Source organism: Ictidomys tridecemlineatus, chromosome X (genome assembly GCF_052094955.1).
Source record: "Ictidomys tridecemlineatus isolate mIctTri1 chromosome X, mIctTri1.hap1, whole genome shotgun sequence".
Classification (NCBI taxonomy): domain Eukaryota; kingdom Metazoa; phylum Chordata; class Mammalia; order Rodentia; family Sciuridae; genus Ictidomys; species Ictidomys tridecemlineatus.
In genome coordinates this window covers 58,114,221-58,135,766 of record NC_135493.1, presented here as the reverse complement: position 1 = coordinate 58,135,766, position 21,546 = coordinate 58,114,221, and the positions used below count along the sequence as shown (strand labels likewise).

Here is a 21,546-nt window from a genome sequence, read left to right as displayed (position 1 = left end):
AGGTCAAGTAGGCCCTGGGCAAGTGGCAATCTCTACTGTGATAATTATGCACTGGATGTGCATGGATGCGTGACTGGGAGCCTCCCCCACTGCCCCCACCACCATCCCCACCATCGACCACCACCATAAGCAATGCACAAACACCAAGGACACTGACCTTCCTCTCTAGGCTGGCAGTCAAGGAATCACCATCACCTTTATTGCGGGATTCCTCTGCATCGGGCACCCCTGTGTCCTGCTTGGAGAGTGCTGTCTTTCCCAGTTCACTCAACATTCCATCAGCATTCCCCCAGCCTCCCTGTGCCCCACCTGTCGACCCTGCCCCCATCTCCCTTCTTGGAGCTTCTGCTGAGCACAGCCGCCCCTTTCTGCCCCTGTCTCCTATGAGCACTGACAAGTGTGCATCTGTCAGAGAGCGGCCCCCACCCCCGGTCAGCTGGCGTTTATTGTGCATGCAGGCTTTTCTCTTGGTGCAGACTGCAGGCTCAAGGACAAGGACCATGTCTCTCTCTTTTTGCCAATCAAAGCACACAAGTTTATTGATGATACACACAGATGCAGACTTGGGCGGAGGAAGTTAAGTCAGTACAATGGATACATGGGGAGTGCACTTTGTGGATGAACAGGTTCGCCATCCGTGGGCTGGTGTCGAAGAAAGAGAAAAGGAAAATACTTCAACGTAGGCAGCGGCAGATGCATTTTCAGCATGAGCTCCCAGATGGGCCTGGCCTCTGCAAAGCGGTCCCTCTCGGGCAGGGAGACCATCACAGGCAAGCGAGCACTGGTGGTACTCTAGTTTGATGTCCCTTATCTGCAGCAGGCGAGCCACAGTGATCCCTTTACTGCATCAAGAGGGCTGCAAGGGAGTAATTTACAATGCACAATGCCTGCAGACTGCAAAATCAAGGAATCACCCAAAGCTCTGCGGGGGAGCCCTGCCTGGCCAAAAAGAGTGTGGTCTTCAGTCTAGCTTCTGGAACGTGCACCCAGCCCCAGTGACCCCCGGTGATGGGGTGACTGCCTAAGGCTGGATCCTCAGTAGCACCCACTGCAGATTCTTTGACATCTGCAAACCTAGCAGGGTTTGTGTGGAGTCGGTCCCATTCTGTCCCAGAAGGCTATTTAAGGGGTGAGGGTTTCCAGGAGAACCTCTCTGTTTGCACTTCTGATAAAGAGGGACATGAATGAGAGCAGCATCTGGGCACCCAGCAACTCCCCTGCCAAGAGTGGCTTTTCAGACAAACCCATCAGCGGTTCTAAAACCTGAACCTTAGCGCAGCCACTTCTTTCGGGTATCAAAGGAAACTTCAAGTCTGAAACGGACTTGGCAAGCATGTTATTAATAACTGTCATGCTTATTAACAAATTTAATCCGGCCTGCTGCAGAAATGAGTTGCAGCTACGTGGCACAGTCTCCTGACACACTTCATTGATGAACATCTTAATCTGGCCCTGATTTTCAGTACTGGCATTCAAGTTACCTGGGGCACACAAAGCTTCCTCCCTCACAGTGGGGTGGGGGGTGGGGAGTGTGTTTCCACAGATGGAAAGGTTGGCCAAATGACTCCTGATATTGTGGCTAAGTGAAAAAACAGCATCCTTGGGCTCAGCAAACAACTTTTTTCCCTGAATAGAAGGACACTTGGAGAGGTCTATTATACAACTGACACTTTTATTGTGTTCAGTATCACCCCTCCCCATATTATCCTTTTTATTTAAAAAAAAATATTATTCTTATTTATTGGTAAAGTATCCTCTCTGTGAGTCTTTGGATCCTTTTTTAGGTATGATTGAAGTTTACTTCACCCCCTGGTCTTGGCTTTTTTTGCACCCTTAACTCCTGATCAAAGACTGTACTTGTCCTCTCCCTGGTCTGAAATGACCCACTCCTCGGGTCTTTTCTTACTGGATTCCATCTTCTTGTGTTTAGTGGGAAAGTAACTATAGAGATTTCTAGAGCCAACTTTTACACGTTTTCTGTAATTCATAATTTGTAGACATAATACATCTAGAACAAGGCACAATTGGGTCTTATTCTAGAAAATTTATCTAGTGGTGATGTTCTAGGAATCATATTGTTACCACCGCCCCCCCCCGCCAGTCACAAGCTTTATATTGCCATCCCATATAGCTTTAGATTCTTGTTAATATACATGGAGCTTTGATATGAAAGGACATATCAGAAATACATGTCAACACACACGATACGGGGTTATATGTATCTCTATTTCTTGAGTTAGAATCTTAATTTTCAAATGTTTCTCCTCTGATATTTACCTCCTTTTAGCTCATTTCTGCAGTTCCCCTGAGGTACAGTACATGCCTCTTTCCAGCACCAAAATTAAAAAGAGTAGAATAAAGCCAGGGAGAAGGAGAAGCTGAGTTACCTCTGGACCCTGTATTCTGACTCTGACACCCCACATTCACCCCTTATCTTCAGGCATATGGCACTATATGGAGGAATTTTCTCCCTCCCCTTCCTGTATTTTTGTGTATAGGTAGACAGACAATAGAGAATGGGGATTTTAGATGCTCTGGTACATAAGACTCAGGCGCAATTTCCCTAAATGGAAGCTTTGAAGTCTACCATTTATGTCTCAAGCTCAGCATCTACCTTGTCCTTCTGGTACTTTGTCATCTTGTCCCTCTACAAATGCCTATTTTTTTTTTTTTTGCTCTACCTTACCGTATCCCCATTTCTGCTTTATAAATATTGACCCTGCTTACTCAGAGCCAAAAGATGTAATTACAGGATTTATGAATACAGCAGAAGAGTAAGTTTTGGTTTAGCACTTGCATCTACCACCGTCTGTGACAGGTTCAAGCCTGATATTTCCTTAAATTAACACAAGTTTCTTCAGTGTGTACCAAATATCCTGTCATTGGCTTCCTCTTCTTTTCTATTGGGTTTTGCTGCCCTCTACAGACAGACAGGCAAAACAACCTCTTTCAGTAGGTTAATGAACTTTTAATGTGGAGTGGTAGGCCAGTATTCTTTTACTGTCTGGATGTTTTCCATCTCTCATTCATGGATCCCCAATAACATCTCTCTTCCTGGTCCTATGTATCCTTTAGAGAACTGAAATGAGCCAGTAGATTGGGCAGGCCTGTAGGAGAAGCTGATTCTATATAATCTTGATCCTGTCTTTCCAGGTGATCTTCATTCTTACAACACCAACTTGCACTTCTTAACCAGAACAGAATTTTCTTCATGCACCTATTAACAGGGAGCTGATTGCAGAATCAAAAAAATACTTCACCTCTCAAGTGTTCTTGATTACTTGAGACATATGTCACCAACATCACCAATGAGTCATGGTCCCCAAAATCCCCTCCTACCAACAGTAATGCAAAAATGTACCTGCCATTTTCTCTTGCCCCCAACATAACAGAATGCCACTCATTTATTTATTTGTCAATGCTAGAAGCCAAAAGAAAGTGCATTTACATTTGGTTATATTTTACCTTTGTCTGATTTCCAGGGAGAAAATATACCTTCTTTGGAGTACCTGTCTATTTCTATTTCTTTGTCTTCTCTTAGAATACAGGACAGCAGCACATCTCCTTACTTTCCCTACCCTCAGCCACTAATATGCATCATTCTGCTTGGACCCCACAAAAAAAAGTGAGATAGAGATATTTTAAATATTTATTTCTTATCTCTGTTGATTTTTCTTGAAAATACAGGCTTGTTAATAAGGTTTGTTTATGCTTTTAAGTATATAGGGAGTTTTCTGAAGTGATGTTTGCTAAAATGCCACTGCAGGTTGTTTTGTAGAGTAAGATTTAAGGCAAAACACATTGTAGTTACAATATCAAATGTTAAGGTACCTAAACAGTGGGACATGATGAACACAGCTGTATCTTGGATAAGATTCCCCCCCCATAAAGTAGCGTTTATCTTGCAGAAATCACTGCATTTCAGTTTTCAAACGCTAATTTTGTTTTCAGAGAAAAAACATACATAATTTATGACCTAATACCTAACAGAAATGCATGCATATGTTCACCAAAAGACTTTTAAAAGAATGTTCATAGCAGCACTGTTCATAATAGCTGTAAACTGGGAGCAACCTAAATATCCATCAGCAGTAGGATAGAAAAATACAATACAATATGTTCATAAGTGATAGTTATATTCACAAATGACAGTAAGTACTATATGGAGCAGTAGGGGTTAATCTCAGATAATGTTAGCAACAAAAGCACAAAACAATATTATGATGTGATTCTGTTTATCTAAAAGCTAAAAGACCCACAAAACTAAACATGTTGTTAGAGGTTCAAATACTGATTCATTTTCAACAAGGGCATCATGAATGTGCAATGGGGAAAGCAAAGTCTCTTCAACAAAAGGTGTTAGAAAACTAGATAGCCAAAGCAAAACAATGAAATTGTACATTTATCTTGTACAAGAAATAAAAATCATCTCAAATTCATTAAAGAAAACTCTAGCTGGGCATGGTGGCACACTTCTGTAATCCCAGCCACTTGGGAGGTGAAGGCAGAATCACAATCCAAAGCCAGCCTCAGCAACTTAGTGAGGCCCTAAGCAACTTAGCAAAACCTTGCCTCAAAGTAATTTTTTTAAAAAAGGTCCAGGATGTAGTTCAGTGATAAGTGCTCCTGGGCTCAATCTACAGTACCAAAAAAATAACAACTTCTTTAAAAAAGAAAAGTCTAAAATATCTAGAAGGAAAAATATAGGAAAAGCTTCATGACATTTGGCTTGGCAATAATATCTTGGATATGAGACCAAAAGCATGAAGAAAAAAAAGAAAAATTAGAAAAGTGGGACTATATAATACTAAAAAGTTTCTGCACAACATCATAATTGAATTAGAGCAAACAAGTATATATACAATGCTCCACCCAACAACAATAGAATACATAATCTTTTCTATTGTGGAATATTCTTCAAAATAAGCCATATGTTAGGATAAAACAAGTCTAAAAATTGAAAATATTGAAACCATACAAAGGATTTTCTTTGACTACAATGGAGTGGAATGAAACTAAAAATCAATAACAGAAGAAAGTGGAGAATTCACAAATCTGTGAAAAGTAAACAACATACTCTTAAATAACTAATGGGTTAAAAAACATTAAAAGTGAAATTTAACAAGTATTTTAACATGAATGAAACTAAAAACACAATACAACAAAATTTGAGAGATGGCAAAAGCATAGATGAAGGGAAATTTATAGCAGTAAGTGTCTACATTAAGAAAAATATAACAAATTAACAATCTAATTTTACATATTAAGGAATTATAAAGAAAAAAGAAACTAAAACCAAAGGTAACAGAAAAAAAAATAAGTTAGAAAATTACAGTGGAGTTCAATAATAGAATGGTGAAACAATAGACAGAATCAATGAAACTAGAAGTTGGTTCTTTTAGAAAAAATAAAATTGACAAAACTTTTGGTAGACTGACAGAAAGATAAGACACAAATATTACTAATAAAAAATAAATCTGAGGACATTATTGTAAATATTATATAAATAAAAAAGAAGTATAAGAGAATGTTTACAGCAATTATATACCAAAAATTTAGATAACCTAGGTGAAATAAAAAAATGCCCCAAAACACACAAATCACCAATAAGAATTTTTTAGTGACTCAAGACATAGAAAAAATCTCACATAAACTAACAAACCACATCTATTAATGTTTTATATTTTAAAAAAAGAAAAAAGAAAAAAAACTCCTTTCTGTAGATAATAAACCATAACAAGTAAGCTGTTAAATCAGTGATTATATTTTTTATAAACAACCACCCTAGCAGATGTCACCGAGATGGTAGAATAGGATTTCCCAACTTTTATACTCCCACCACCATCTCTGTCCACAGAAACATTCACTTGAACTATCCACATGTGAAAATAACTCCATAGGAGCTAAGGAAAACAGGTGAAGAATGAAAGCACCTGGGTGTAGTACAGAAATAAGAAAAGACTCTTTGAAGAGAGTAGGCAGGATATTTTTACATTATCCACATCACCCCTTCTCCAAACCTAGGACACACAGCATGAAGAGAGACACCCTCTGCTGGTGGGGGAAGGAAAGAGAAGTAAGCACTAGACATTGTCTTGGACCCCACACTAGGCCCATTCCAGTAAAACTCAGTACCAGGCAGGCCAACATACTCTGGTCTTCAAGCCCACCCAGAAGACTCAGTCTCTAGGCCTGCTCCACCACCAGGCTATCCCCAGCAGCTCCAGGCTCCGGACTGGCTCTAGTACCTGGCCTCTGCAAAGCTAGTCATAAAGCCAGCCCTGTGACTCCAGGATCCAAAGCCTGGTCAAATCACACAGGCTCAGACTTCAGGCCTACACCAGCACCAGGTTGGCACACCTGGCCACAGGCACTAATGGACACAGTTTCCAGGTTTGCCCAGTACCAGGCCAGTCCCTATAACCACATCCATTTGGACCCTGGTTCCAAGGCTTGACCTGGAAGTCTGAGACTTCCAAGACCACCCTGAAGTTCCAGGCTCCAGGCCAGCCCTCATGGATCCAGGACTCAGGGGTGCCCCTGTAGAATCTGGCTCCAGTTCCACCCCAGGACCAGGTCAGCTGCTATGAACACAAACTTCAGGTTGGTTTGCACAGATATAGGCCTGTATCTGAACATACTAATAATGAGTATTAAGATATTAAATTAGTAGTAAAAAGTCTCCAAAGAAATGCCCAGAACCTGACAGTTTCACTGCTGAATTCTTCCAAACATTTGAAGAACTAATGTCCATCTTTCTCAAACTCTCAATAAATTGAAAAACAGGATACTTCCAAATTCATTTTAGAAGACCAGCATGACCCTCATCCAAAGCCATACTATAAGAAAAGAAAACTACAGGCAACATCCCTGTTGAACATAGTTGCAAAATCCTAAACAAAATACTAGCAAGCTAAATTCAATGCATCTAAAAAGATCATTCAAATTATCAAGTGAGATTTTTCCCCAAGTATGTAAAGATGGTTCAGCATATACAAATCAATCAAAGTAATATACAACATTAACAGAATGAAGAAGCTATATGCAGTGGTGCATGCTATAATCTCAGATACCTGGGAGGCTGAAACAGTGAGATCTCAAGTTGAGGCCAGCCTGGGAAAGTTAATGAGACCCAGTCTCAAAAAAATAAAAAGGGATGTGAATATAACTCTGTGGTAGAGTGTCCCTGGGTTCAATCTCCAGGCAAAAAAAAAAAATGAAGAACAGAAACCAAATGATCATCTCAGTAGATACATAAAAAGCATTTGACATTATTCAATTCCCTTTCACTATAAAAACTCAACAAATTATATATAAAATGAATGTAACTCAACACAATAAATGCCATATATGAGCAGTGGTGAAAAGTTGAAAGAATTTCCTCTTAGATCAGGCACAAGACAAGGATATCCATTCACATTACTTCTATTCAACATAGTACTAGAAGTTCCAGCCAGAGCAATTAGGCACAAGGAATCAATAACATGAAACCAATTGGAAAGGAAGGAGTTGAAGTTGTCCCTGTTGGTAGAAGACATGATCTTATCTGTAGAAAACCTTAAATACACCACCAAAATTGTTAAAAGTAATCAATTAAACAATAACAAAAATCAGTAACATTTCTATACATAAACAATGAACTGTTGGAAAAGGAAATCAAAAAAATAATTTCATTTACAATAGCTACCAAAAAATTGTATTTAGCAACACATTTAGCCAAGGAGATAAAGCACTTTTACAACTGAAAACTAAAAACATTCATGAAAGAAATTAAAGAAGACACAAATAAATGGAAAAACACCAGGTGTTCATGGACTAGATGAACTTATAGTTAATAATGTCCAGACTACTCATAGCAATCTACAGATTTGATGCAATATTTATCAAAACCCCAATGTAAAAATTTTTCACAAAATAGAAAAAAAGTCCTAAAATTCATAAGAAGAAATTAAAGACCCCCTAACAGCCAAAGGAATATTAAGCAAAAATATCAAAGGTAGAAGCATCATTGCACAGTTACAATTATCAAAAGCACATTGCATTGGAATAAAAATGAACACATGGAGCAAAGGAATAGAACAAATACTAGAAATAAATTCATGTATATAGGGCTAATTGGTTTTTGACACAGGTACCAAAAACACACAATGGGGAATAGACACACTTTAATAAAATGTGCTGTGGAAACTGGCTATCCATATAAAGAATAAAATTAGACCCTCATCTCACACTATATACAAAAATCAACTCAAGCCAGGTGTGTTGAGCCAGATGTGTTGATGAATACTTGTAATCCTAGCTACTCAAGAGGCTGAGGTAGGAGAACTGAAAGTACAGGGCCAGCCTGGGAAGCTTAAAATAAATAAATAAATGAAAGGGGCTGGGATGGAGCTCAGTGGTAGAGTGTCCCTGGGTTTAATCCCCAACACTGCAGAAAAGATAAACTCAAATGGATTAAAGACTTAAATGTAAAACCTGAAACTATAAAACAATAGGAAGAAAACATAGGGAAAAAGCTCCATAACATTATAACATTGCTCTGGGCAATGACTTTTAAAATATGAGCCCAAAACTTCAGGCAAAAAAGGAGAAAAAAAAGACAAATGGGATTACATCAAACTAAAAATCTTCTGCACAGCAAAAGAAATAATTAATAGATTGAAAATACAAACTATATAGTGGAAGAAAATATTTGACAACCATACATCTGACAAGGGGTTTATTTTTTATTGATTTTTTTAAAAAATAAATGATATTGGAATGCATTACAATTCTTATTACACATATATAGCACCACTTTTCATATCACTGGTTGTATATAAATTATGTTGTCACCAATTCATGTCTTCATACATATACTTTGGATAATGATGACAAGGGGTTTATATTAAAATTATATAAGGAATTCAAACAACTCAGCAGTAAGAAAACAACCTAATTTTTTAAAAAATGGACAAAAGACCTGAATGGACATTTGTCAAAAGACATACAAATGACCAACAGGATACAAAAAAATTCTCAACATCAGTAAGCATCAGAGAAATTCAAATTAAAACTACAATGAAATATCTTCACCACCACACATCTGTTAGAATGGCTTATTGAAAAGACAAAATGTTGGTAAAAATTTAGAGAAAAGGGAATACTTGTACACTGTTACTGGAAATGTAAATCAGTACAACCATTTTGGAAAACAATATGGAGCGTTCTCAAAAAATTAAAAAGAGTGCTATCCCATGATCTAGCAATCCCATTGCTGGGAATATATCCAAATTAAATGAAATCACTATGTTAAAGGGACATCTGTATTCCCATGTTTACTGAAACACTAGTCACCATAGCCAAGATCCATCTAAGTTTCCATCAATAGATGAGTGGATAAAGAAGTATATGCACAGGGCTGGGGTTGTGGCTCAGCAGTAAAGCATTTGCCTGCCACAAGCGAGGCCCTCTGTTCGATCCTCAGCACCACATCAAAATAAGTAAATAAAATAAAGGTATTGTGCCTAACTACAACTAAAAAATAAATATATTTTTAAAGAAGTATACACACAATAGAATACTATTTGGCCCTTAGAAAGAAAGAAATCTTGTTTGCAGCAACATGAATGAATCTGGACAAATTACATTCAGTTAAATAAGCCAAGCACACAATGAAAAAGTACTACATGATCTCACTTATATGTGGAATATTAAAAATATAATCTCATGGAAATTGAAAGGAGAATAGTGTTTATTAGATTCTGGGAAAGTAGGGGGATAGGATGGGGAAAGATTGGTCAATGTATATTAATGTAGTGAGATAGGAGTAAGAAGTCCTAGTGTGCGTTTACACAGAAGGGTTACTGTAGTTAGCAAATGCATACTGTATAATTCAAAAGAAAAAAGGATTCTGTTTCCAATATATAGAAGTGATGAATATTTGAAGAGATAAATATGTTTATCCTGATTGCACAATATGTACATGTATCAAAACATCACATGGTATACCATTAATAAGTGCAAATTTTGTGAGGAGATTTTTTTGTATCCGTTAAAATGATTCATTTTAAACAAATACAATTTTTAAAAATCAGCTATATTCCAATATATCAGCAGCAAACAATATGAAAATGAAATGTTAAATTCTATACCATTAGAATATTGACAAAACCATGAAATCTGACATCTGAAAACTACAAAACACTGTTAAAAGAAATTAAAGGGCTGGGGATGTGGCTCAAGCAGAAACACGCCTGCCTGGCATTCTCGGGGCACTGGGATTGATCCTCAGCACCACATAAAAATAAAAAATAAAGATGTTGTGTCCACCGAAAACTGAAAAATAAATATTTAAAAAATTCTCTCTCTCTCTCTCTCTCTCTCTCTCTCTCTCTCTCTCTCTCTCCAAAAAATAAAGAAAGAAATTAAAGAAGTTCTAAATAAATGAAAGGGCAGACTATGTTATGGACTAGAAAATTCAATATTGTAAATATGTTAATCTCCCCAAATTAACCTACAGATTCAGTGCAATCACTGTGTGTGTGTGTGTGTGCATGTTGTGATTTGTCAAGCTTATTTTCAAAATCTATATGGAAATGCAAAAAGTCAAAAATAACTAAGACAATCTTAGAAAAGAACACAAAGGTAATTTCTATCAGCAAAAAGTTATATTACAAAACTACATTAATTGTGAAACTGTGACAGGGTTTGAGGATATTGGTGCAAAGATAAACAAATAGACCAATGGACAGAAGAATAGGAAGTACAGAAATAGATATATTTGTATGTAGTAACATAATTAATCACAAAATTGACTCTGTAGTATGGTGGAGTAAGAATGGTCTTCTCAAGAAATGATGTTGTGTCAGTCACATATGGGGGAAAATGGGATCTTGACTCCTACTTCACAGCATACACAAAAATGAATTCCAGGTGAAATATAAATCTAAATGCAAAAGACAAAATAATAAATTTTCCAGGATATAGCATATGCAATCTTCATGAAATTAGAGTATGGGACATTTATTTAAAATAATAAAATAAAATGAAAGAAAATATTGATAAATTTATCTTTATCAAAAGAGACCATTGTATAAGTGAAAAATTATGTCATACAACCTTAATATCAAAACTTGATGATGAGGGACTGGGCTTTTGGTTCAGTGGTAGAGTTCTTGCCTCATAGTGTGGGGCACAGGGTTCAATCCTCAACATCACATAAAAAAATAAATAAACAAAATAAAGTTATTGAAAACAACTTGATGATGAAAAAAATCTTGATACCAAAACTGCTCATGTCTTTAAGATTTAATAACATTATTTAGCACATCAATGTCTGTTTTGTCTTTGGTTGCAAGATATAAATGACAATATGAGCTTGGAGAACAGGATTACTTGACATATTTTTTAAATGTTCAAATGTGGGACATAGCTCAGTTGGTAGAGTACTTATCTCTCATGCACAAAGCCCTGAGTTCAATCCCCAGCATCATAAAAAAATGCTCAAGTGCACTGATTAGCATAATCATTGTCATATTTCCTTTGACAAAACATATTATGAATTCTTCAATTACTGACTCCACATTTTTGGTCCAGACCACTTTTTACAAATCATAGACTTTTCACAGCCCAAAGTATATCATATGCTAACCCATGGTGTCTTGGGATTCTTCCTAATGGACTCATAACACAATATGACTATCAAACCTTTCCTAACTCGATTTATGTGCCATCCCAGATCCACTGGATTCCACCTTCAATCCTAAACCCTGATCAACTGCCTTGCTTCCTGGTCAGAAGAAATACCCCCTGTGGTTACAGTTGCAACTTGAGGAATCAAATAACACAGTATTATCTAATAAGGAAAGAGTATTGCAGCTGTAAACTAGCCAGATTAGACCCATAGAAGTAAAATAAAGTTAATATTCTATGGAGTACCAACTGGCTTTTCTTGAGAACTGACAGAGGGCTGGGATATGACTTAGTGGTAGGGTGCTTGCCTAGCTTGTACAAGGCCCTGGGTTCGATTGCCTGAACCACAACAAGAAATAAAAGACAAAAAGAAAGCTGAAAGAAAAAAAAAACGAATGATTTTTAACTCCTTCCATTTTAACTGGTTTTAGATGCAGTAATTTTTACATCCTTACCGAAGATAATCATTTGTGTTTGTATTTTTATTAAAAAGTTATATCCAAATGGATAACTCAACCTGTTGTTTGCTTTTGATATTCCCCTACCTAGTTCCTCTTGACGATTTGTCTTATATAGCCCCCAAAAGTAACACCCAGTAAACATCTGCCCAGGCTCTGTTTTCTAGTTCTGAGCTAGGAAATCACTCAAATGATTAATCTTACAATAAAATGAGCTCGGTAATAAAGGACTTCACCGATATTAACTCAGTACACTGTATCTCAAAAGTAGCAAACATAAAACTTATGTTTATATTCATGAAGAAAAATAATCAAAGAAGGGTAATGAGAATGCATTCTTCACAAAGTATGCAGTCTGAAAAGATGTGTTGAGAACAGATGTCTACTTTGTAATATACATTATTGTATATATACATTATTCTATATAACAGTTAATTTTTAAAGTAAAAACATTGAAATGTGTTAATAAAAATATTGAAGAGAATGTCCTAGAGATTCCTAGTATGATGAAACACCTAGAAGTTATAAAGTAATGATAAATAATATTTGATTACCTGCACTAATTATTTATAAGAAAAAAAACAAAAATAAAACTAAATGAATTAGATATCCATCAGGTACTTCTATTTCGAAGACACCAGCATCTACCTAAGTTGGCTAAGTTCCCTGAGCACTAAGGAAAAAACCTTCTATGACAATTTGGATTCTGATGTAAATGGATCTTAGGGAGGGAATGTTCTAAAAACCAAACACTAAGAATCTGATCTGCTTGATAAATCTATTTCTTACAGAACCATAAATCATCATCAATAAGAAACCCCATTTCACTTGATAGCATGTTATGTCCTCCAGAAGCTTAGAAAGGCTCAATAATTGAGGAGGCTCTGTGCCCAAACAAAGCCCCTCCTGTAACAGCTCCTCTCACTTTTTAAGATGTTAATGGTCAACAGGGTCAGAGAGTGACACTTAGCCCACTCTCAATGAGAAGTGGAATTACATTTGCATAAATCTGTCAGGATAAAGGCATCTCTGCAGTGGGTCTTCCTTCTCTCCCTTCCCCTCTACCTCCTATTCCTCTCCTCAAACACACACATTGCCCCAAGCCCTTAACACAAGGCCTGAGAAGGCCCCAATGCAGAAGGTGAAGCATGGAGGTACACTACTCTGTGAAGTCAATATCCCTTATCCTTCTTATACCACAACCTCAGGCAAAGCACGCCAGGACTCCATAAAAGCCCAGAGACAGCTCTAGGTAAAAGGTAAGGAGAGTCAGAGTTTAAACACAGAAAACCTGCAGCCTGGGATGTGATGTAAACTTAATGCAAAAAGCTAGCAATGAAAATAGTCATTATCACTATTTTAAAAGCCATTCTCAAGGGAAAAAAGCAAAACCAAAGAGAGTCATACATATAAAATTTGCCTGAATCACATCAATTTGCCAAATCTGCACTTGGAATCTCTTTTGAAACAAGGCACGTAAAATATGAACATTCAAAAAAGACAGCCTGTTTCCTGAGCCTTGAAATATTATTATTTGGGTTACAATTTATAACGAACAGAAATACATCCTTGTAAAATTGCCTTCGGACATATTTTGGACTGAAATAGACCCTCGAACTGCTAGATGAGAAGAAACCAAAATAGCAGATATGCAATGAGCTTCCAGTATTGTCTCTAAAGGGGGCGGGGGGGGGGCACTGCCTCCTCCCTGTCCCCATGAGCTGCCACAATCACAGTCACAATTCTAGAACTCTGTCCTTCCCAAAATAATTGAGTGACAACCTCTTAAGTGAAACATTAGGACAACTGGGTGTCCTGCCCCACATCTCTTTCACCCAGCACTTTCCCAAAGAGCAAGTTTCTTAGTCTAGATCATAGTAGGCGTGGGACAGCAAAAGTACATGCAAACCACTGAGAGGGCTACCAAACTAAGACTAGTTCCTTCTCAGTCTCTGTTCTGTTCAACAAGGGTTCCAAAAGTCTTGGCATCCAGTCACACCCAGGGTCACCTTATGAAATGGCAATTATTATTCTCTATTAAATGCCCACTGGCACATGGCATGATGCCATGGAAATTAAGTGGTCACCCCAAAAGACAGAGAAGCACAGAGAGAATACCAACAACTGTCTCCTAGGAGGAGGAAACACAGACAAAACAAGGGAGAGAGAGCAAGGAAGAACGAAAAGGAACATGGAGGGAGAGAAAAGGAGTAGATTGACAAACTCAGGCATGTGCCTGTCACACTGTGGCTTTCTATTCCACGAATTAACCTCCCCTTCACCCCAGTATAAAAGTCATTTGAGATCTCAAGTTCAGGTGAAAGAACATGGAGCCATTATTATTATTTGGTCCTTATCCCAATTACTCATAATACCTGACACATAGGAGCAGCAAGATAAATAGCAATTTTTCTGTTCCTCATCTATTCACAACTCCTGAACTTTGCTCTTTCCTGTATACCTTTGTGTGTGTGTGTGTGTGTGTGTGTGTGTGTGTGTGTGTGTGTAAAGTTATGAACTCAACATAAGAAACTCATCTCCACTGTCACCAAAGAGTGATTATACAGAAGCATTACACAGATATTTGGCTTCATACTAAGTTGTTTTAAAGCAATAAATTGCTCAAGTTTGGAAGGCTACTATCCCTGCTTCTTATTAATCAAGTGATCTCAAAAATTTTACCTCCTTTATTATTATTATTATGACTTTATGGCGTTTGCCAGTAAATGAATGGATCTGGAGATTATCATGCTAAGTGAAATAAGCCAATCCCATAAAACCAAAGGTTGAATGTTCTCTCTGATATGTGGATGTGAACCCACAATAAGTGGGGAGGGGATGAAAGAAGTTCTTTAGATTAGACAAAGGGGAATGAAGGGAAGGAGGGGATAGAAATAGGAAAGACAGTGGAATGAATATAACATAATTTTCCTATTACACATATGAAAATACCTAAGTGAATCCCACCATCCCTATCCACCCACAAGAATAGAGTCCTATTCAGAATAAGATATATTCTATAGTTATATGATTTTATCAAAATGGATTCAACTGATATGTATAACTAAGAAGAACCAATTAAAATAAAATAAAAATGTTTATTTAACAAATAAAAAATTTATCTACCTTCTCCAAGTCTTGTTTCCTCTACAATTAAAATATTTACTTAAAAGATTGCTAAAGGTATTAAGAGGAAGACAAAAACAATGTGAAATGCCAAACAGCACAAATATAGGTACTTCTCATTCCTTTTATTCTATAATATACATGCTATGATAAAAATGCACTGCTTATTAAATCTGAATGCTTTACTATTATTCCAAAAAGGAGAAATGTTCCTCAAGGGCCCATAGCAAGAACTGAAATTATCTTTATTATAATATTACTTAAATATTTACATTCCTAAAACTAGATATAAGTGCCTTTGCTTACAGCTCTCATACAATGTATAAAAGAACCTGACAAATTAAGAATAAACCAAACTGAAAAACCAAAGAAATATGATTTTAACATTAATTCAATGAGACTAATAGTATTGTTTTGGTGACCCTAAATCATAAACTGCAACAAGAATATGATACTGATGACAACACTGACTTTCTGGATATAATCATTCCTTCATTGGGGAGAATCTGATGACCTAGTCTCAACCCTCTGCCAGTTTCCTGACTCAGACAGCTGCCAAACCACTGTAAGTATAAAGTGATATATTACAGAGCAAGTGCATCCTTTCTATATTAAGTACATTCTTTTTTGTCATTGACTAGAAACAGAATTTCATTGATTTTCAGTGTCTTTGAGTATTAAATGAATGATTTTGCAAACTACCAAGAGAGGGAAAGTAAAACTTCCAATTAAACTATGACATAATATTAAAGTGTCAGCAACTGTATGATGCATCATAAATGGTGGTGCACATCTGTAGTCCTGGCTATTGGGTAGGCTGATACAGGAGGAGCATTTGAGGCCAGAAGTTTAGGGCCAGCCCAGGCAACACAGAGAGTCCCTGAATGTAGAAAAAAAGTAAATATTAAATCATGGAAGAAAATGTTCATCTTGTAATGAATACAGTAATTCTCCTTAGCACCAGGATAGTAAACCCAAAATTTGGCTCCTAAGTCATTAAGTAACACTTAAAGATAGAATATATTGGGCTGGGGATGTGGCTCAAGTGGTAGCACGCTCACCTGGCATGCGTGCGGCTCGGGTTCAATTCTCAGCACCACATACAAACAAAGATGTTGTGTCTGCCAATAACTGAAAAATAAATAAAATAAAAATAATAAAATTCTCTCTCTCTTTAAAAAAAAGATAGAATATCTTTATAATGTATTTCTTTAAATTAACAGAGAAATAAAAAGTGAACATTTACAAGACATTAATGGGATTCTTGAGAAACCCAAAAACATGTATATTTATTCACAGAATTCCACCAACCCTATATTGATAAAAATTGACAGACTTTATGTCAAAACCACAATAATGTCACCCAGAAATCAGGAATGTTGTCAAAATTAAAAATATCCCAGCAAGAAACAATTTTCAGTTCTTAGAATGAAACTAATACCCTATCCCTCAGAGGAATAATTTTTTAAATCTATTTATTAAATGACACTCACGTATGGTAGAATAACACCTTAGGAAAAAATGATAAACCAAGACTATCAGTGCTGTCTTTTAACTGAAGGTGTCCACTTCTAGTAACTAACTGATATGTTCCAACACTATTTAGCATGTTGCATATATTCTCACATTTAATTGTATACTATATCATTTGATGTTATATTATCTATGACATACATATATAATTTGAACACATTCCTCCTTTTGGTCTAAATACTTTTCACACGTTGTATGCTTCAAACATATCCATATAAACCCCTCCTATTTTCCCACTTTATCATCCCCTTTATTTCCCACCTAACCCATACCCAAGACTATTACTTCCCATGGATTACACAACAAACTCAATATAGATTACATATAACAAAATACAGTTGAGAAAAACGATTAAAACACTGAATTCATACTTTAGCATTTTAATCATAGATAACCATTCTGATTGGGAATACACTCTCAGAAGGTTTAATGCATATAAAAGTTTTGTTCTTCTAAAAAATGAGATATACTCTGGAAACAGTAAACAGCTTTTCCTCTTAATATTACATGCTTAAATTTTTATGTAATTAAATGCCTATTAACATTTTCAACAGCTACAGAATATTTCAGTGTGTAGGTACACCTTAGTTTGTTTAGCCAAATGTCTATGTTGAGACACTTGGGTCAATTCACTTTTTCACCCTTCAAAACAGATTGAACAATGCTCAGTTTCATCCAAGCCAATAGATGGATGAAATCCTAAGGATAACATTTCACAAGCAGAATTATTCAGTTGAAGGGCAGGCACATCTTGAACACATATCTCTATGGACCTAGCACCTTGTGTGCTCCCAGCAGCACAGTTTGAGAGTTCTCCTCAACCAACACCATGGGGTGGGAGAGAAGTAGGTCTTTTGCTCTGTGGATCCCAATAACACTCTCTATAGTTCCTTAAAGTCCCCACCCCAACCAACTAATAAAAAAAATCTTATGCAAGCACTAAAAATTTTGCATTATTTCTTTGACTACATTTTATTATTATTTCAAGGCAGCAACTCTTTTATCCACTTACATACACACTAGAGTTGGCCAAGAAAAAGAACATGTTCCCAACAAATGCCCATAGAACCATAAAAGAAAACAGGCCTCAGAAATCTCTCTGTTACCCAGCACCTAGTGGCTCAAAGGGTCTCTTGCTTCCATCCTGTCCTTACCATCCCCAGAGACACCACTGAAATGTCTTGCCTTTACCCTCTCATGCTTGGACTATGGTGGTAACTTCCTAACTGGTTTTCCAATCTCCATCACCATTCTGGCCCCACCCCAATTGGCACCCAACCTGCACACAAATCACCATGTGGTTTTCCTGGCATCCTGTCATTCCTCTGGACATGAAAGGCTTTGTTGTCTCCCAGGGTTAGATAGGCTAGTATTTGGAGGTCAAATGGGCTACTTTTTGGACACCCCAGTGTAGCAATCAGAGGTGTTCCGTGGACAGGACTCACCCCAACTCTCAGACCCTCCCCTCACTTGCCTCCCCACATATTGCACTCCAGGCAGGTCAGCCTGCTCCTTGCCTTTCTTCCACCCTCTTCCCTCCTTGAATGCCCTTCTGGCTTTTCTATCTTATCCTTCAAGCCCAGCTTACTTCGAGTGTCCTAGTGTCCCTCTCCTCTGTAAAACCTTCTCTGAGCACTGGTGGATTCAGCAGTTTCTGCTGCCTCTAAGCATTGATGGGGATGCATCTAGCTGTGACTGGATGGCCTAGTTTTGTTAATATATTTTTGTTTCCATATACCTTGTCTCTTCAAACGGATCATAAACTCAAGGAAAATGACAATGTCTTTTTTCTGCTGCTTAAAGCACACAACTTTATTGATAAAACACAAGTTGTAGACTAACAAATGTAAACCAATACAAAAGTGTAACTAATCATGATGTATACTCACTGTATACAGAGTTACAGAGTAAAAAATAATGTAGATATCAAGATCAAATCAATAAGCGCTTTCTTTGTACAAGCTCTAATACTCATCTAGCATCCTCAGAATGGTCCAGTCTAAATCCAGCATCAATCACTGTTGATAATCTGCTGTATTCATTATTCCAAAATAGCAGCTGAAAGCATCTTTGTAATATCAGTGAAAACAAAGAATTTACAAAACACATTGTTCCCAAGTGCAAACTTAAAAATTGCCACAGTAATTTGGGGGGCATACTCCAAATTAGAGTTTGGTTAATACTTTTAGAACTTTTACTTTCACCACCAGATCATTGTGATTTGCTAATGCTCTGATTTTCTTAACACATATTCCAGATTCTTTGAACAAGAAAAAGAGTGAACTTCTGCTGAATTCTTTTCTGGATGATGCAAGCCCCTCGCTTTTTATGTTGTCATTTATATTCTCAAAAAGGGTAAGGATATTAAGAAGAATCTCTCTATCCCATTCTTTATTAAAGAGGGAAATCAATTCTGATGGTACTTTACAACTGACCAGCTCTCTTGTCATGGCTGGATTTTCAGTGAAATTTATAATTAGTTTCATAATCTGTATCTTGGTGAAATGATTTCCCAGGAATAACAATGCAAAAAAGTCTGGAAAAGAATAGGAGAGCAAATGTTGGTAATGATTAGTCACAGTCATGTTGGTTAACAGTCTTAGTCCAGCCATTTGCACAGCTGAGTCCAAGCGACAGACCATGGTGTCATCACATACTTGACTGATGTATGTCTTAATCTTGCCCTGATTTTCCGCATTCACACTCAAGTTATTAAGGGCATTGTAAGTCTTTTCCCTAATAATGGGATCTTTTGTTTTTATCAGTTTTGCAATAATAGGGACACCACCTAATTCACGTATGGCATTTTGGTTAAATGAATATGCCGCATTATTACCCAGAGTGACCAAGGCTACTTCTTGAATAAAAGGATCATTTGTTCTCTCCAGGATATTAAGGACCTTTTGAAGGTCGGGAGCACTCAGAATATCATCAATTTTATAGGGAAAGTTGAACTTGCCCTTGCGGACAGGCCATGTTGTAGCTGGAACCCTGGTGCTCTTGCTTCGTGACTTTCCCTTGGATTTTCCACTTGACCTGCTCCCAGCCCTAGCCTTGGTGGGGTGGCAGCCTCCACCCCTGCCTCCTGGACAGGGCAAACTTGGTGCAAGGGTCCTATTTCCAGAGATGTTGCCAACTCTAACCCCTTTGCCTGCCTTTGCACTTGCCTGTTCCTTCAGGATATTAAAAAGGGCCTTGGCCTTAGCCTCTAGGCCACCTCCACTCTGGGATCCCAAGTGAGCCTCCTTCTTTACACCTGGATCACTTTCAGGACCCAAGTTTACCTCAGGCCTGGCCTCTATGTCACCCGGAGATTGGGTTCCAGCCCCCACTCCAATATTAGTCTTAGATCCTTTCTCAGGCTCCACCCCAATTTCTGATATGTCACTAGATTCTTCTTCTTCTTCTTCTTCTTCATCATCATCATCATCATCATCATCCCAGATTTTCTCATTCTCATCCTTTCCCCAGGTCAGTCTGTATACACAGTAGCAGGCACCAGCCCCGATGACCATGCCAGCTGCTACACAGCCAGCTTCCCTAGTTCTGCCCATGGTACAGCTGAGGTGAATCCCTTAACCCAGCACAGAGCAGGCTTGCTCTGGCCCAGAAAAATTCTTCCAAATAGAAGGTGAAGTCTTCAGCTGCTGAGGGCAGTCGATGTTGCAACTGCTGATACAGGGGGATCTAGGAATAAAGAAAAGGTTTCAGGTCATGAACTCCTCCTTTTGTGCCTCTACATGCAGACAGACTGAACCACCTATCCGCAAACATATAAACCTATGAGATTATTGGCCAGGACTTAGGGACTAGTATCTAGATCACTGATTGCTTTCCTCTACTGGGAAGCTCATTTTGAAAAATTTCTCCATATCCAGACTTTCCCACCTCATGTTCCACAGCTCCATCCAGGAGTGTTAAATTCAAAGTCTTTGATGAGTTCCCTATAACCTCTGCCTACCAGATGTCTTGGGGCAGTGGTGTCCTCAATACACAAGCAGGGGTTGGTGCAATTGCTTTTTTCTCTTTGTAGCATCCAAGTGCACTCAGTCCTGTAGATCTGCAGATAAGGGAAGGAATAGGGAGGGAGGTGCTGAGAGTTCAGGGGACAGATGGAACTCACCTAGGACAGTACATAATGTTCCTGTTCTGAATCACTGGCCCTTGTCTCTCGTTCCACAATGTTTTTCAGCTTTTATTACCCTCCTCTCCTTACAGAGTTGGAGCCTTGAAATTATCTTCCTCTCCCTCCTCCTTAGATGATTCTCCCTCCTTTCAATCACTTCCTCAGAAGGTGATGCCACACTCACTTATACTGTTAAGGATGATGTAGGAGAGTAGCAACTAGAAGCTAGATGGACCTGAAATGTGTGAAGACCTAGCACTCTGCCCTTGCTTCCCCAACCCCCACCATCTCAAAAGTACCAGAATATCCTCCCCACTCCCTGCCCAATTATACCAATTTCCCATGCTAGGGAGCAATGTCCTTTCTTCTTCATCTCGGTTTCTGCCTCCACCAAACTTAAGGACTGACAAGCTTTAAGACTGAGGGCTTGGTAGACAGATCAACACTGTATCCCAAACAGTGAATCGGAGTAAATTCCTCCCCATCCCAACTCCATGCCAGGCCTCTCTTGACACCGGCCCCCCTCCCAACCACCTCCTTGCCCATCTGGTAACTGCAGAGCACTTTCTTTTGCAAGCTCCCCATGTAGAGAGAAGGAAAAGAGGGGAATAAGAAGGAGTCCCAGCAGAC

The 21,546-nt window shown here is 38.0% G+C and overlaps 1 protein-coding gene and 1 pseudogene across 13 annotated transcripts in view; both read right to left on the bottom strand.

The window, feature by feature from the left end:
* Positions 1 to 511: 511 nt before the first annotated feature.
* Positions 512 to 1,716, bottom strand: LOC144371711 (protein ARMCX6 pseudogene; annotated as a pseudogene).
* Positions 1,717 to 18,574: 16,858 nt separating this feature from the next.
* Armcx1 (armadillo repeat containing X-linked 1) overlaps positions 18,575 to 21,546 on the bottom strand; it is a 33,241-nt gene continuing 30,269 nt past the window's right edge. For all 13 annotated transcript variants that reach the window (XM_078034494.1, XM_078034492.1, XM_078034493.1 and 10 more), the window contains 2 exons: positions 20,752 to 20,850; positions 18,575 to 20,477 (listed from right to left, as the gene is read on the bottom strand). In XM_078034494.1, the coding sequence (XP_077890620.1) occupies positions 18,956 to 20,344 (1,389 nt within the window). In that variant the 5' untranslated portion in view covers positions 20,345 to 20,477; positions 20,752 to 20,850 and the 3' untranslated portion in view covers positions 18,575 to 18,955. The remainder of the gene's footprint in view (positions 20,478 to 20,751; positions 20,851 to 21,546) is intronic.